Source organism: Corapipo altera, unplaced genomic scaffold (assembly GCF_003945725.1).
Source record: "Corapipo altera isolate COAL_440 unplaced genomic scaffold, ASM394572v1 0, whole genome shotgun sequence".
NCBI lineage: Eukaryota > Metazoa > Chordata > Aves > Passeriformes > Pipridae > Corapipo > Corapipo altera.
In genome coordinates this window covers 2,881,344-2,895,239 of record NW_020884872.1, presented here as the reverse complement: position 1 = coordinate 2,895,239, position 13,896 = coordinate 2,881,344, and the positions used below count along the sequence as shown (strand labels likewise).

The window sequence follows — 13,896 nt, the reverse complement described above, 5'->3', positions numbered from 1 at the left end:
GAAAGAAAGAAAAAGAAAGAAAGAAAGAAAGAAAGAAAGAAAGAAAGAAAGAAAGAAAAAGAAAGAAAGAAAGAAAGAAAAAAGAAAAAGAAAGAAAGAAAGAAAGAAAGAAAAAGAAAGAAAGAAAGAAAGAAAAAGGAAAAAGAAAACAGATAAGACGAAGAGGAAAAATTTGAAGGAGAAATATACTTAAAATTCAAAATACTCTTGACAAAATGGTTTTCAGAAACTAGACAAAGGAGCAGACATTGCACCCTACCATGAGTTTTGAGCTTGTCAGTCATTTTGTTGATCTTCCTTTCCAGCCGGGCGTATCTGGCAAACTCATCCATCATACTGATGGTTGCAAGTTCTTGCTTCATGGTCTGAATTTCAGCTCGCATTTGGGACTCCTGCTCTGCATCCTTTTGCAACAACCTAGATATCTAAGAAGTAAAGAAATAGTATCAGTTATTGATCCAGAATTCCATTTATTGCCTTTAACGTGTATGAAGTATGATCTCAAAAGCCTCCCATAAAAAAGGCCATCTCTCCCTTTCTTTTACTTTTCCTAATTTCTTTTAATGAGGTACCACCTGCTTGTTGATTCATGAACTCTTTTTACCATTGAAATGAAGATAAAAAGGATACAAAATGTTTCACTTACTGTTTCTTAGGGAATCTTCCCAGCTTTCCCAAGTCAAGTGTAATTTGTTCCCCACAGATGCCATTCCCAGGACTGCAGCCAGTGAGGACATTACAGACACTTTCAGTCACAAACCACAGCAGAAAGCTGAGCAGAGGTTTTCACAGACTCATGGAATTATCCTGAGTTGGGAAGGACCCTCAAGGATCATCCAGCCCAACCCCTGGCCCTGCCCAGGACACCCCAACACTCCCCCCTGTCCCTCAGAGCGTTGTCCAAACCCTCCTGGAGCTCTGGCAGCCTTGGGGCCGTGCCCACTGCCCTGGGGAGCCTGGTCAGTGCCCAGCACCCTCTGGGGGAAGAACCTTGTCCTGAGATCCACCCTGAGCCTGCCCTGTCCCAGCTCCAGCCCTTGCCTGGGTCCTGTCCCTGCTCACACCGAGCAGGGATCGGAGCTGCCCCTCCAGTGCCCCTTGGGAGGAGCTGCAGAGCCCAATGAGCTCTGCCCTCAGTCTCCTCTGCTCCAGCTGAACAAACCAAATGACCTCAACCACTCCTCCTGTGGCTGTTTCATCAGTCATCTCCAGGAACACCGAGTTCACCTTCCCAAACTGCTGGGAGTAATCCAAGTTTTAAAGGATTTTTGTCCTGATGTGAGTGTACACCGATCTCTGTGACAGTGAAGTTACTGATGTGGACAAACAGAAGGACGAGGATTTCAGTGTGTGTGTTTACATGTGAGTTTATCTGGCAGTCATGGAGTTTATTTGCTCTTAATTCCATTATCCACAGGAATGCTTTGGTATCCTGGTTAGTGACTGCTGCTTCAACTCCTTAATCTCCATATCCACTGATCTCCCTCCTCAACAATGGGAATGTCCATCTCTTGAAAACACGGAAGGCTGAACAAAGCTGCCTTTTATATTCCCTGAAAACCGAGAGAAATTGCAGCTGCCCCATCCCTGGAAGTGTCCAAGGCCAGGTTGGATGGGGCTTGGAGCAACCTGGGATAGTGGAAGGGGGGGTTGGAACTGATGATCTTTAAGGTCCCACCTAAACCAAACCAGTCTGTGATTCCACCAGGGCTGGAGGCTCAGGAGCATCATTTAGGACACCGGTAACTCATCACTTCACTTCAAAGCCCGGCCTAACAAAGCTGCGGGAACCACCCGGCCACAGTGCTATGCTCCAGCACTTCCAGCGCCGGCTTTTCCTCTCCCCAGGGCTCGGAGCAGGACCAGATCCTGCCCGACAGAACCGGGGGTGCTTTAGGGGTACCGAGAGCCTCCCCGAATGGGCACCGCTCCCACCCCATTCCCCCCATAGCTGGGGGGACCCCCATAACGCCCTGCCCAGCGGCCTCGGCCCCCCCAGCCGGCCCAGGGCCCGGTGCCCCCCACCCCCGGCGGGACATCACTCACGACGGAGGAGCAGGAGGGCAGGAGGATCTTGAGCGCGTTGCAGAGGAACACGGCGCTGAGCACCAGCAGCCACGCACCGCCCTCCGCCATGGCCGGGCCCCGCCGACAGCGGCACTGACGGCGCTCCGGGACCGCGATCGCGACCGGGATGGGGGTGGGTTAAGATCGGCACCGGGAGCGGGATCGGGACAGGGGTCGGGCGGAGCGGCGGCAGCGAGGGGACTCGGGGCCATGCGCGGCCCCGTGACCGGCGGCACCCAATGGGTTCCCCGTGCGCGCTCCCGGGCAGGGGCGGAGCGCTGCCCCGGCCCGCCCATCCCATCCCATCCCGCCGCTCCCCCCGCTCCAATCCGGCTGGATCCTGTTGCGGCGCCGCTGGCGCTGCTGGGATGGGGAGGGGAGGGGGGAGGCGGTTTCCCAGCGCAGCCGGGCTGTGGCTCGCAGGCAGCCGCCGCAGCGCTCGCAGCAGCCGCCGGGCGGGAGCAGCCGCAGCTCCGGGAGCCTCGAGATGCCGAAGAGGAAGGTGAGGGCGAGCGGGGAGCGGCAGCCGGGGGGCGGCAGCGCGGGGCCGGGCGGGAGGGACGGGGCCGCTCCGCGGGCTCCGGTGCCGCGGGCGGTGACGATGCCCGGCGCCTTCCCCGCCTTCCCCGCGGTGCGGGGCGGCCCCGCGGGCCGCGGAGGGGGCCGGAGGGGCCGGGAAGGGCCCGGGGGGGCTCGGCGGGACGCGCGGTCCGGGAGCGGAGCGGGAAGGGGCGGGCGGGGGGCGGCGAGCGGGAGGTGCCGCCCGCGGTCCCGCCCCGCTGACGCGCCGTCTGTGTTGCAGGTGACGGTGGCGGACGGGGACGCCCCGGCGGAGGTGAGTGACACCGGGCACGCTGTGACACCGGGCACCCTGTGACACCGGGCACGCTGTGACACGCGTGGGACAGGCGGGGCCGGACCCGTCCCGCCCGCTCACGCCCCTTCTCTCTCTGTCTCTCTCATTCTCTCTCTCTCTCTCTCCCCCCGCAGCCCAAGCGGCGATCGGCCCGTCTGTCCGCGGTGAGTGCGGGAGCGGCGCGGCCCCTGCGGGGCGGGGGGGGGTGGGAGCACCCGGGAGGGGTCACCCCGGGGCGGGATCCCTGCCTGACTTGTTCTCTCTCCTCAGAAACCCGCGCCGGCCAAAGCAGAGCCGAAGCCAAAAAAGTTGCCGGCCAAGGTGAGTGGGAAGAGGGGAGGGGGAGGAGGTGGTGACTGGCGGCATCTCGTGTCGTGTCCTCGTGTTTTATTCCTTGTGGGAACGCTCGGTTTGGCTAAAGTACCGTTTTAAGGTGCTTCTGCCAGTGTCTACAGGTACGTTCCACCCCTCTTTGAGTAGATCCTTGTTAAGCTCCCAGGTGTTGCATGCAAATGTGGGCACTGATCGAGGTAGTTTGATATGGGGTGGAACTACTTGAATGTCAAAGCAATTGGACATTAGGAGGAATTTCTTTATGGAAGGGGTTTTTAGGCATTGGAAGGGGCTGCCCAGGGAGGTGGTGGAGTCCCCATCCCTGGAGGTGCCCAAGGGACAACTGGATCTGGCACTCACTGCTCTGGGCTGGGTGACAAGGCACAGGTTGGACCCGATGATCTTGGAGGTCTTTTCCAATCTAAATGGTCCTGTGATTCTGTACAGAGGATTATATTTCACCACTGTAACAAAAGGGAATAAAATATATATACTCACATTTTAAAGCTGTGCTGTTAGAACAGGAAAAAAAAACCAGTTTCTTAGTCACTGAAAAATACCTCAGTTTCCATTTGTGAACTTGAGCTTTATGTGTGTGCAACAAGGTGTGGTTTAGTGTGGTCTTTAAATTTTTTTGTGGTTTTTAAATTTTTCAGCACAGCCAATAACTGAGGTGTAAAATTCTTTGTTTCTTGGCTGTGTGTCTGTGGGCTCGGTGCTGTTTGTGTTGTTAAGTGTTCTTTTGTCATCAAGAGCTTTTCTTTGTGATGTGTAGATTAAGGGCTTTGGGGTGACCTCATTGTGGCCTTCCAGGACCTGAGCAGAGCCTAAAGGAAAGGTGGAGAAAGGACCTGGAGTGACAGGACAAGGGGGAATGGCTTCACACTGACAGAGAGCAGGGTTAGATGGGATATTGGGAAGAAATTCTTGGCTGTGAGAGTGGTGAGGCCCTGGCCCAGGTTGCCCAGAGAAGCTGTGGCTGCCCCTGGATCCCTGGAAGTGTCCAAGGCCAGGTTGGACGGGGCTTGGAGCAACCTGGGCTAGTGGAAGGTGTCCCTGCCCATGGCAGGGGGTGGGACTGGATGACCTTTAAGGTCCCTTCCAACCCAAACCATCCTGTTTTTCTCTAATTTCAGATACACTAACACAGAGCTCTGCTTTGCAGACTTTCTGATGTTTTCATTGTGTTAATCCTACAGAACAGTTCCTTCCCAGGAATGCACCTTCATTCCAATGGTTTGAGTATCACTGTGCTCCCACTTTTAAGGCTGCAAGCCTAAAGAATTTGGAGAAGTTTTCCAATGTTACTTCAGTTGTAAATTCTCCTTTTTCCAGTGTCTGTGATGCACAGGGAAGAATTTCTATAATTAATTCTAGTTGTTAATTACCAGTCAAATGATAAGATTTTTAATTTATTCTGTTTTCTGTATTTGATCCATTAAAATGCACTTTTTCTGCATCAACTTTGTCACTTCTTAAAACTTTCCTGACAGTATTTTTTCTGGTTGGGAGAAGTTTGCTCATTATGGACTTACTTGGTGAGGTTTTTAAATAAATACTGATGAAGAATAAGAGATTTTGACAATAAAACCCAAGAGGTCTGTGTGTTGCATTTATGTGATTCTGAAATATTTTGTAAGTAGGGGGATCAGGGGCTGTTGGTAGCTTAGCAAGTCCATCTGGGTTTTCTGTGCTTTTTATTATTTTCAAAGTTTACCTGGTAAACCACAGGAATTTACTCACTGGAAATGTATTTCACTGCAGGATAAATCTGAGGACAAGAAGGCTCAGAAGGGGAAAAAGGGGGCTAAAGGAAAACAGACAGAAGAGACGAACCAAGAACAGACAAAGGACAACCTGCCTGCAGAAAACGGGGAAGCTAAAACTGAGGAGGTAAAGTTTGGAGGGCTGGGCTTGGGGCTGACTGGGAGAGAAGTTCCTCCTTGCTACAAAAGTTTTTTGACAAATGTAATGTTCTTTTTCTGGGGGAGTGGAAAGAGTTTTCAGTGGAAATGATTTGACCAAAGCTCAGGTAACACTTACAGACCTTCGAGCAGAAGGTTTTTAGGTAGCAAGGAAAGCAGAGGATGGTCCTTGAGGGATTTGTTCTGGTGTAACAGTGGGTCATTGGCAAGCTTAGACTGTGATCTTTGTGAAAAGTGTGGATCTAACTAGGAATTCTTCAGTTGGCTCAACTTTTTGGCATCGTTACAATCACATAATTTGGTTTTTTTTTTTAACCTGTGCATCTTCATGCTGGACTCGTGGTGCTCAGACCAGCCAAAATTTCAGGTGTAATACAATAGCAAGGTCTAGAAGAGGCAGAGTTAGAGTCTGTCCTGTTGGATGTTACTGTCTCGTGTTTCTAAGTCTTAGTTACTGTAAAACAGGGTAAGATTTGAGGCTATTTTAACAGTGCTGCACTGAAAATTGAATGCACGAGGTGTGTCTCTAATTTTCTCAACACCCCATATGGGGGGATTTTTAGCCGAGTAAAAGCTAAAGCTCCTCCTGTTGTAAAGGCAATAATTCAAGTTAAAATTAAAATACTCTGCAGTGTGTGTTTAGGAACAATATCAACATCCTGAAATTCATACTGATGGATCCAAGGAGCCTTTATTCTAGACAGCTCAATTCAGTAGGTCCCGATCCGAGAGGAATAAGCTCGTGGCACCAATTTGTGAAGCACCATCTGCAGAAACAAGTCAGGGTTGTTCTCTGTGTCATTTTGGGCATTAAAACCACTCCAAACTGAGAGTCTGAGCCACTTAAAAACTTCCTGCGTTGAAGTGTCCTGGTTTTTTTTTGTCTCCTTTCAGACCCCAGCACCTGATGCAGCTGCAGAGAAAGAAGTGAAGTCTGAGTAACACCCACATCTGTAACTGGTGGTCTTTAAACCTTTCTTCTTGTACAATTCAGAGGAATATTTTTATCGACTATTTTGTAAATGCAAGTTTTTTAGTAGTTCTAGAAAACACGTTTTTAAAAAAAAAAAAAAAAAAAAAGGAGAGAGTCCCGACTCAACCCATTTTTTTACATATTTAGATAAGTGTAAATGCTTTTTTTAAGTGGTAAAGTCACGTACTGGTTGTCTGTTTTCTATGAAACCAGAAATTAACAGCGTGTTAATTAAGGAGGGGGCTCTGAAGCCTTGATTAGGCTTCACGTTCCACAGCCTGTGAGGGACAGTTTTCTATCCTATTAAATGAAGCATAACACAGATGAGACTTTGGAATTCCTAATGATGCGTTGAGAATGTCTTAACATTTTAGTTATTTATCTTTATGGTTGTACCATCAGTAGAATTCCTTATCTAATAAAACTGCTCCCTAGTGTTGGATTTCTTGCTGAGTGATGTATATCTGTGACAAAAGTTATTTTTGGTAGTTGCAGCTTTATTTTTTTTTTTCCAACAACTTTGTAGCTGTGATGAGAAAGATGGGAAGCTTTTTATTTTATATCTTTAAATACTGGCTGAGGAAAAGTTTCTGCTTGGCAGATGGAACTTGTTATGTCAATGTTTGAGATACTGGAACTTCACCTCTAGTTTTAAAGGACAGCTTGTCTACAAGGATCAAGTGAAAAAAATATTTGAAATAGTCCTAGGAAAAAAAAAATTAGTTTTTAGACTTAAAAAAAACTATGTGAATAAAAACAATTGTAAAATTGTTGATAGTGTTTGTGATCTTCAAACAAAAGCCAAATAAATCTTGATTATGAAAGTTTCTGTAGCTCCTGCGTTGACTGGGACAACTCACAGTATAAGTGGTGTGGTTTGGATTTTTAACTGTGTTTTAATAGTGTTAAAAATGTAATTTTTAAGAGGTGGGAGTGGAAAAATGCAGCGTTAATCTGAATTTGCAGTTTGAAAGCTGAGAGCCTTGTGCTGCTGCTGTTACCTTAAAAAAAAAAAGAGTCAATAATTAGTAGGCATCAGGTGCCAGTCAGACAACTGTCACCTTGTCCTGGGAGGAGCCAAGATCAAACAGGAACGTTTCTTCTTTGTTTCTTTTTTTTCCTCTTGCCCCAGAATTTGTTTGTGCTCTTAGGTAACACCTGCAAGCACAGCATCTGCTTCCTGTACGTTTTCAGTGCCTTTGTCAAATTCTCATACAGTTATTTCTAAAAAAAACCAAACAGTTGAGTTTCACTTCTAACTCATTTTCTTAATCAAGGGTTTCCTTTCAAAAAGAATTTCACCAGTTTTACCTCTTCAATATTTAGGCAATGTTTAACTTACCTATAGCTTTTATATATATATATAAAAGCTGGAATACATCCATGATGGAGCACCATCCCATTCAAAATACAACAGGAAGAGAACAAAATGTGTTTCTTGGATGTTACTCCCTTGTATTTGTGTGCTGCTACTGGTTGGTTGGGTTAAGAGAATGATATGTAAAAATACTTTACTTCAAAGGTTCTAAAAATGCATTTCAAGGGACCACAGGTGGGGAATGGAATAAGGAAAGAAGAGGTTGGATTTAAAATATAACACAAGTACAGCCATTGCTGTTCACATCAGAATTCATGATGGGCAGGAGAGAGAAACAACTGTGAGAAGGAAAAAAGATAAATCATGGAATGGTTTGAGTTGGAAGGGACCTTAAAGATCATCCAGTTTCCCCCCCTCCATGGGCAGGGACACCTTCCACTATTCCAGGTTGTTCCAAGCCCCATCCAACCTGGCCTTGGACACTTCCAGGGATCCAGGGGCAGCCACAGCTTCTCTGGGCAACCTGTGCCAGGGCCTCACCACCCTCACAGGGAACAATTTCTTCCCCATATCCCATCTAACCCTGCCCTCTGTCAGCTTGAAGCTGTTCCCCTTTTCCTGTCACTCCAGGCCCTTGGAAACAGTCTCTCTCCATCTTTTTTGTCAGCTCCCTTCAGGTCCTGGAAGGCCACAATCAGGTCACCCCAAAGCCTTCCCTTCTCCAGGCTGAACAATCCCAGCTCTCCCAGCCTTTCCTCCCAGCAGAGCTGCTCCTTCTCTCAGATGATCTTGGTGCCTCCTCTGGTCTCTCTCCAACAGCTCCATGTCCTGGCTCCCAAATTCAGGGTGGGAGGGAGGTGGCACTGGGACAAACCTGCTGGTTTTGGACGGGTGATGTCAGTGCAGTGCTGCTGCCTCGAGTGGGGTGGGAAATGCTCCTCCCCAAGACAGTGTTTGGGGCAGCTGTGGTGCCCCCAGGCATCACCCACGGAGCTGTTGGCACTGGAGGAGACAGGGCTGTTCCCAAGCTCCTCCAGTGTGGGCACAGCACCGATGCTTCCAGCTCTCTGCCACCATGGGGCACACTGAGCACGGTGCAGGGCAGTGCACTCTGAATCACAGAATCAATTCGTTTGAAAGAGACCTCTGAGATCATCAAGTCCAATCTGTGACCAATCCCTACACTGTAAACTAAACCCTGGCACTGATTGCCACATCCAGTCGTTTCTTGAACAGCTCCAAGGATGGGGACTCCACCACCTCCTTGGACAGCCCTTTTCAATGTCTAACCACTCCTTCAGTGAAAAAATTCTTCCTTATCTCCAACCTGACCCTCCCCTGGCACAGCCTGAGGCCGTTTCCTCTCCTCCTGTCCCTCGTTCCCTGGGAGCAGAGCCGGATACTCTCCTGGCTCCCCCCTCCTGTCAGGGGGTTGCAGAGCCAGAAGGTCCCCCCTGAGCCTCCTTTTCTCCAGGCTGAGCCCCCCCAGCTCCCTCAGCCGCTCCTGCTGCTCCAGCCCCTTCCCCAGCTCCGTTCCGTTCTCTAGACACGCTCCAGCCCCTCAATGCCCTTCTCGCACTGAGGGGCCCAGAACTGGACACAGCACCGGAGGCGAAGGCCTTGGCCGCGCGGCATACGGTGCCCGCTCCGTCACCGCATCGCGGCGGGCCATGGGATCTCGGCGCCTCGCCGCGGGTCCCCGGGACGGGCCGTCCCGGGCCGGGAGGGCCGAGGCGGCGGCAGCAGCCCCATCGTTCCCGGGGGCGATTCAGCGGCAGCCCCACGGCCGCCGCCGCTCCCCCGCCATGCCCTCAGCGCCGGCGCCTCACGGCGCGCTCGCCCCGCCCACCGAGCCGCCTCACCCGCCGCTTCTCCGCGCGACCCTTCCGCGCCCGGTCCCCCCTTCCCCTCCTCGCTCTCCTTCCCCGCCATCCCGTCCCCGCCGCTCTCCCCGCCGCCTTCCCCTCACCCTCCCCCGCCGCCACACACGCGCTCCGCTGTTTCCCCGCAGCCGCCGGAGCGCGTCCGAGCGCGGGGACTATTTTCCCCCCGCCCCCCCGCGGGCGCGCCCGGCGGAGGTGTCGGCGGCGGCGCCGTGGCGGGTGGTGCGGCGGCGATGGCGGCGGCGCCGAGGCTGCGCTGAGGGGGGAGAGGGAGGGAGCGCTGAGGGGAGCGGGGGGGCGGCCGTGAGGGGAGGGAGGGAGGGAGGGAGGCAGGGAGGGGAGGCGCTGACAGCGCCGTGCCGAGCCGGGCCCGCCGCCCTCAGCCCGCCATGGCCGAGCCTGCGGCCTCTTCCAGCGCTGGCGCGCCGCTGCCGCTCATTGAATCAGGTAACAGCGCGGGCCGGGGCGAGGAGGTGCCGCCGGTGCCGCCATCTTCCTGCCCCCCCCCCCCCCCCTCCACCCTCCCCTCAGGATGGGGCACGGCCGCCCCCCGGCTCAGTCCATCCCACGGGTCTCTCTCTGTGTTTCTCGTAGAGCTTTACTTCCTCATCGCCCGGTTCCTGAGCACCGGGCCCTGCCGGAGAGCGCTAAAGGTGAGTGAGCGCGGCGCTCACCGGGGCGCGGGGACCCCGCGCTGCCCGCCCGGGGTCGGGGGGAGGTGGGAGCAGCCGCGCCTCCCCCCCCCCAGCTCTGGAGAAGTCAAATCGTGGCTCGTCCCTCACTCTGTGTTTTTTTTCCCCCTTTTCCTCTGCAGGTGCTGGTGCAGGAGCTGGAGCAGCACCAGGTCTGTGTGGGCTCTGATGAAATCCCGCTGTAGTTAAAAGTTTCCCTTGCAAGTCATTCAAGTTTCTGCCGCTGTCTCAACTTTTCCCCCGCCTTCAACACACACATTGTTTTGGATGTGATCTGTAATCCCTCCTTCCCCTTCAACCGCTCACGGTTTTTGTTTTTCCTTTATTTAGTTGCTTCCTAAAAGGTTGGATTGGCAAGGAAATGAGCATTATAGAAGTTACGAAGAATTGGTGAGACTTTTACCTTTCAAAAAAAACCCTTCTGATTACCATGTTAACACTGATGTTACACCCTCTACCTTTAAAACTAGGCCCAAACCTTCACCTTCCAGCATCGCTCTGGCTCTGGACGGTGGAGTTATTTTAGAGAAGGGCCTTTAATTTCTTTGCATCAGACTAACAAAAACACCAGCGGTGGTTTAAATTGAGGATATTGTTTACATAGCAGAGGTGGAGCTTGGCGTTGTGCAGTGGGTAGATGCCGCTGCCTACACGCAGGCAGGAGCCAATGTGCACCGCGGTTTCATTTCGGAGTTTCAGGGGCAAGGTTGTGAGGCACGTTTTGATTTGTCGGTATTTATTTTTGCTGGTTGGCTTCTTTCAGCCCCCTCCAACAGATTAGGAAATGAAATCGCTGCTCAGAAACCCGAGGGTTGGCAGTTCTGGTGCCTGTGAATGTGCTCCTTATCTCTGGCTCCTCGCTGGTCACTGCTTTGTTTCCACGTGCTGGAAGGATGGGGATGATCTCTAAAAAAATGTACTTTCTGCCCTCCAGGGCTGATGTTGCTTGCTCTAAATGTTTTTACAGAAGGGAGAGCTGTGTTTTGGTGCTTAATTTTGCTGCTTTTTAGGTGGCAGAGTGTATTTGGCAGTTGAATCTCGTGAAGTGATGGTCTGGGGGTGCCTGCCCAGCATGATTTTTGTCCTGCCTTATACTAGTTGGTTTTGTTTTCTTTAAAGGGGTTTTTATTCCTGCTTTTTCCCCTCCTCAGATTCAGACTTTCCAGGTTAACTGATTATTGTAGTTAAATCCCTGTTGTGGAGCACTTAAAGATCTCAGGGTCCTATTTGAGTAGGAATGAAATCTCGTTTAAAGCATTTTCCTAATTATTTAAGTGTTGCTCAAAACAATAAATTTGATTCCATTTCCTCTCCTTGTCAGTGTGGTCAGTCGAGCAAATGAGGTTTTAGATGAGTTTTTTAAGTCACTAAGAAGCCTGATCTTGCTAAACAGGAATATCTTCAAGCTCTGACTTGAACTTAGCAAAGATGAAAGCAGGATTGAGTTTAAAAAGGGTTGTTGGGAGTTATTTTGTTGGTTCACTGTTGGTTTTTTACCCATTTCTTCTGGCAAAAAGTGAGGTGTTGGGAGATGAATTGTGTGGATTCTTCTGACTTCAGGAGTGGGTTTTAACTGAGATTATTGTGCATTTACAGTTGTCAGATCAGTTCTTTATCCTGTGCTGCTTCTGCCTCTTTTTCCTGCACGTTTTAAAAGAAACTACACAGGGCAGTAGTATCTCAGAATATCTAAATTAATCTCTTAAACTTTTAATTTCAGCTTTTTGAGGGGTTTTGGGAGCCTCTTGTCCCACTGTTCTCACTCTGAACTTGCAGAGACCACGGACAAATGCAGTCATGGGGTGTAATTACTTCTGGTCCTCTGTGTTCCTCGTGGCATTTTAAAGCTTTAAAATAACTGTTCCTTCCAAAATTTGAGCGAAACTACTTTAAAAAGGAGAAGGACTGCAAGTTTTTGCATGCAGGGATTGCATTTAGAATATACACTTCCTGCTGATGGCATGGAAACAAAAAGGGTTTTAATGCTTGGCAGAAAGTGTGCTGAGCTTTCTGTCCTGAGTGCTGTGGCTGGTACTGCTCTGTACCAATTCAAGAGGCAAAATTGGTAAGGAAACGATGAAAAAGTGCATTTTTTAATCTTTGGACCTCCAAAGGTGTTTCTTATAATTGATCTTGGGCATCCCAGGAGCTGATTTTCTTGGAAATATTTGCTCGTGGGACGACGCAAACTATTTTTCCTGGTGTTCCCACCTCGGGAACACAACCTGCACCCCCACAAGCTTCAAGCATGGATTTTTATTATTAAAACAAGTGCAGAGCTGTGGCTTTAACTGTGCATTCCCAGTGCTCAGTGTGCATTTGGGCAGCTTTTTGTTGCCCGGGTCTCACCTGATGCATTTTTATTGCCACCCCTCCGGGGCGGGAGGTCGGGGCCTTGGCAGGACTTGGCTCATCCCGGCTCAGTCATTCAGCCGAGGGAGCAGCAGCAGCAGCAGCACGAGCTCGTTCTGCCTGTGTTCTCAGCTGCCTGGGCAGGAGGCCACATACCTGTGTTGGTGTGGCCCTGTGCCTCTCCTGGCTGGATGGGCTGGGAATTGTGTGGCTGCTGGAGGAGCAGAGTGGCTGCTGCCTCTGACTGGTTTCTCCGTGGCGGGATCAGAGTGGAGGCAGCACGGGGCTGATTCACACCTCCCCAACAGCTCCACTTCATGATTCTGACGTGCTTTGGTTTACCTGAGGCTGTTCAAACCCTCCCTTGCATCTTTACCTTCTGCATTATTGTGATTGACTTTAAAAGAATTAGGATTTTTTTTCATAGAACACCCAGAAAGAAGAGGGCGAAAAAAATAAATAAACCCCCCCCACATCTGTTGTTGACTGAGCCATCTGAGTGTGTGTGGGGTGTGTGGGTTTTTTAGGTTGTTTGATGCAGATGGTGTGGGATCATTCCTGAATGTTGGGATGGCTGTTGGGATCCTTTTGGTTTAAGGAAGTAGGGCAGACTTGTGTGGTACTGGTTTTTCAAGGAAGCTATTTCCAGGGAGATTGTGCTCAAACCTACTGGTTTGCAGTTCACTGAGCAAGTGCTGTGTGGCTGAAGGAGGAGCTGCACAAACTCTTGTGCTTGGTTGCAACCAAATTCTCCATGACCTTGAGTTACGAGGGTTTGAATTTTAATTCTTATTTTTAAGGCAAATAGTTGGGTGAGATGGGCAAAGACACTCACTTGTGGGGTGCCACAGAGGTGGTTATTTGCAGCCTTCAGTAGTAAAATACTGATGTGCAGTGAGTTACTTTTTTGCTGCAGTTATTTTTTTACTACAGCTCTCCCTTGCTTGTAGAGTCCTCACTGAATTTACTGGATCAGGGCTTAACAGGATTGATTTTGGTCTGTGAGTTGAACTTAAAGTTTTAATTTATTTAATACACCCGTGAATGTTGATGCTTTTAGATTCATCCGTTCTACAGATTTCTTTTTAAAACTTAAATTCCTGGCAGGTGCTGTCCAACAAACATGTGGCTCCAGATCATTTATTACAAATTTGCAAGAGGATTGGCCCTATCCTGGATAAGGAGATCCCACCCAGCATTTCCAGAGTCAATTCCTTGCTTGGTGCAGGGAGACAGTCATTGCTAAGGACAGCAAAAGGTGAGGTTTGGGGGTTTTTTTTTGGGATGGGTATGATCCAGTGTTAGATGTGCATAGTTAAGAGTTTGGGAATGCTTGGGAGTTCTGTCCATGCACTGAAGAAAATCATCTGTAATTTAGGGAGTGGTTGGCAATAGGTGACCTTGTACTTTGATACAGAGTAGATTTTAGTGGTGGATTTACCTCTTTGGGTGTGTCCCAGGCAGGGGTGTTGATATGTCTGTGTGAGTTCTGTTGGG

The 13,896-nt window shown here is 50.1% G+C and overlaps 3 protein-coding genes across 3 annotated transcripts in view; 2 read left to right on the top strand and 1 right to left on the bottom strand.

Annotated features, from left to right (window-relative positions):
- WRB (tryptophan rich basic protein) overlaps window positions 1-2,311 on the bottom strand; it is a 6,772-nt gene extending 4,461 nt beyond the window's left edge. The window contains exons 1-2 of the mRNA XM_027634958.1: window positions 2,047-2,311; window positions 260-425 (exon numbers count right to left, since the gene is read on the bottom strand). Coding sequence (XP_027490759.1) covers window positions 260-425; window positions 2,047-2,136 — 256 coding nt within the window. The 5' untranslated portion in view covers window positions 2,137-2,311. The remainder of the gene's footprint in view (window positions 1-259; window positions 426-2,046) is intronic.
- A 136-nt stretch (window positions 2,312-2,447) lies between these two features.
- Window positions 2,448-6,863, top strand: HMGN1 (high mobility group nucleosome binding domain 1). The gene is made up of 6 exons (XM_027634968.1): window positions 2,448-2,569; window positions 2,870-2,902; window positions 3,058-3,087; window positions 3,194-3,244; window positions 5,021-5,149; window positions 6,076-6,863. The coding sequence occupies exons 1-6, from the start codon at window positions 2,555-2,557 to the stop codon at window positions 6,121-6,123; spliced, it is 306 nt and encodes a 101-aa protein (XP_027490769.1). The 5' UTR covers window positions 2,448-2,554; the 3' UTR covers window positions 6,124-6,863.
- A 2,840-nt stretch (window positions 6,864-9,703) lies between these two features.
- The window catches only part of BRWD1 (bromodomain and WD repeat domain containing 1), a 47,279-nt gene continuing 43,086 nt past the window's right edge, over window positions 9,704-13,896 (top strand). Inside the window, exons 1-5 of the mRNA XM_027634922.1 lie at window positions 9,704-9,802; window positions 9,950-10,008; window positions 10,170-10,199; window positions 10,378-10,437; window positions 13,507-13,657. Of these exons, the coding sequence (XP_027490723.1) occupies window positions 9,745-9,802; window positions 9,950-10,008; window positions 10,170-10,199; window positions 10,378-10,437; window positions 13,507-13,657 (358 nt within the window). The 5' untranslated portion in view covers window positions 9,704-9,744. The remainder of the gene's footprint in view (window positions 9,803-9,949; window positions 10,009-10,169; window positions 10,200-10,377; window positions 10,438-13,506; window positions 13,658-13,896) is intronic.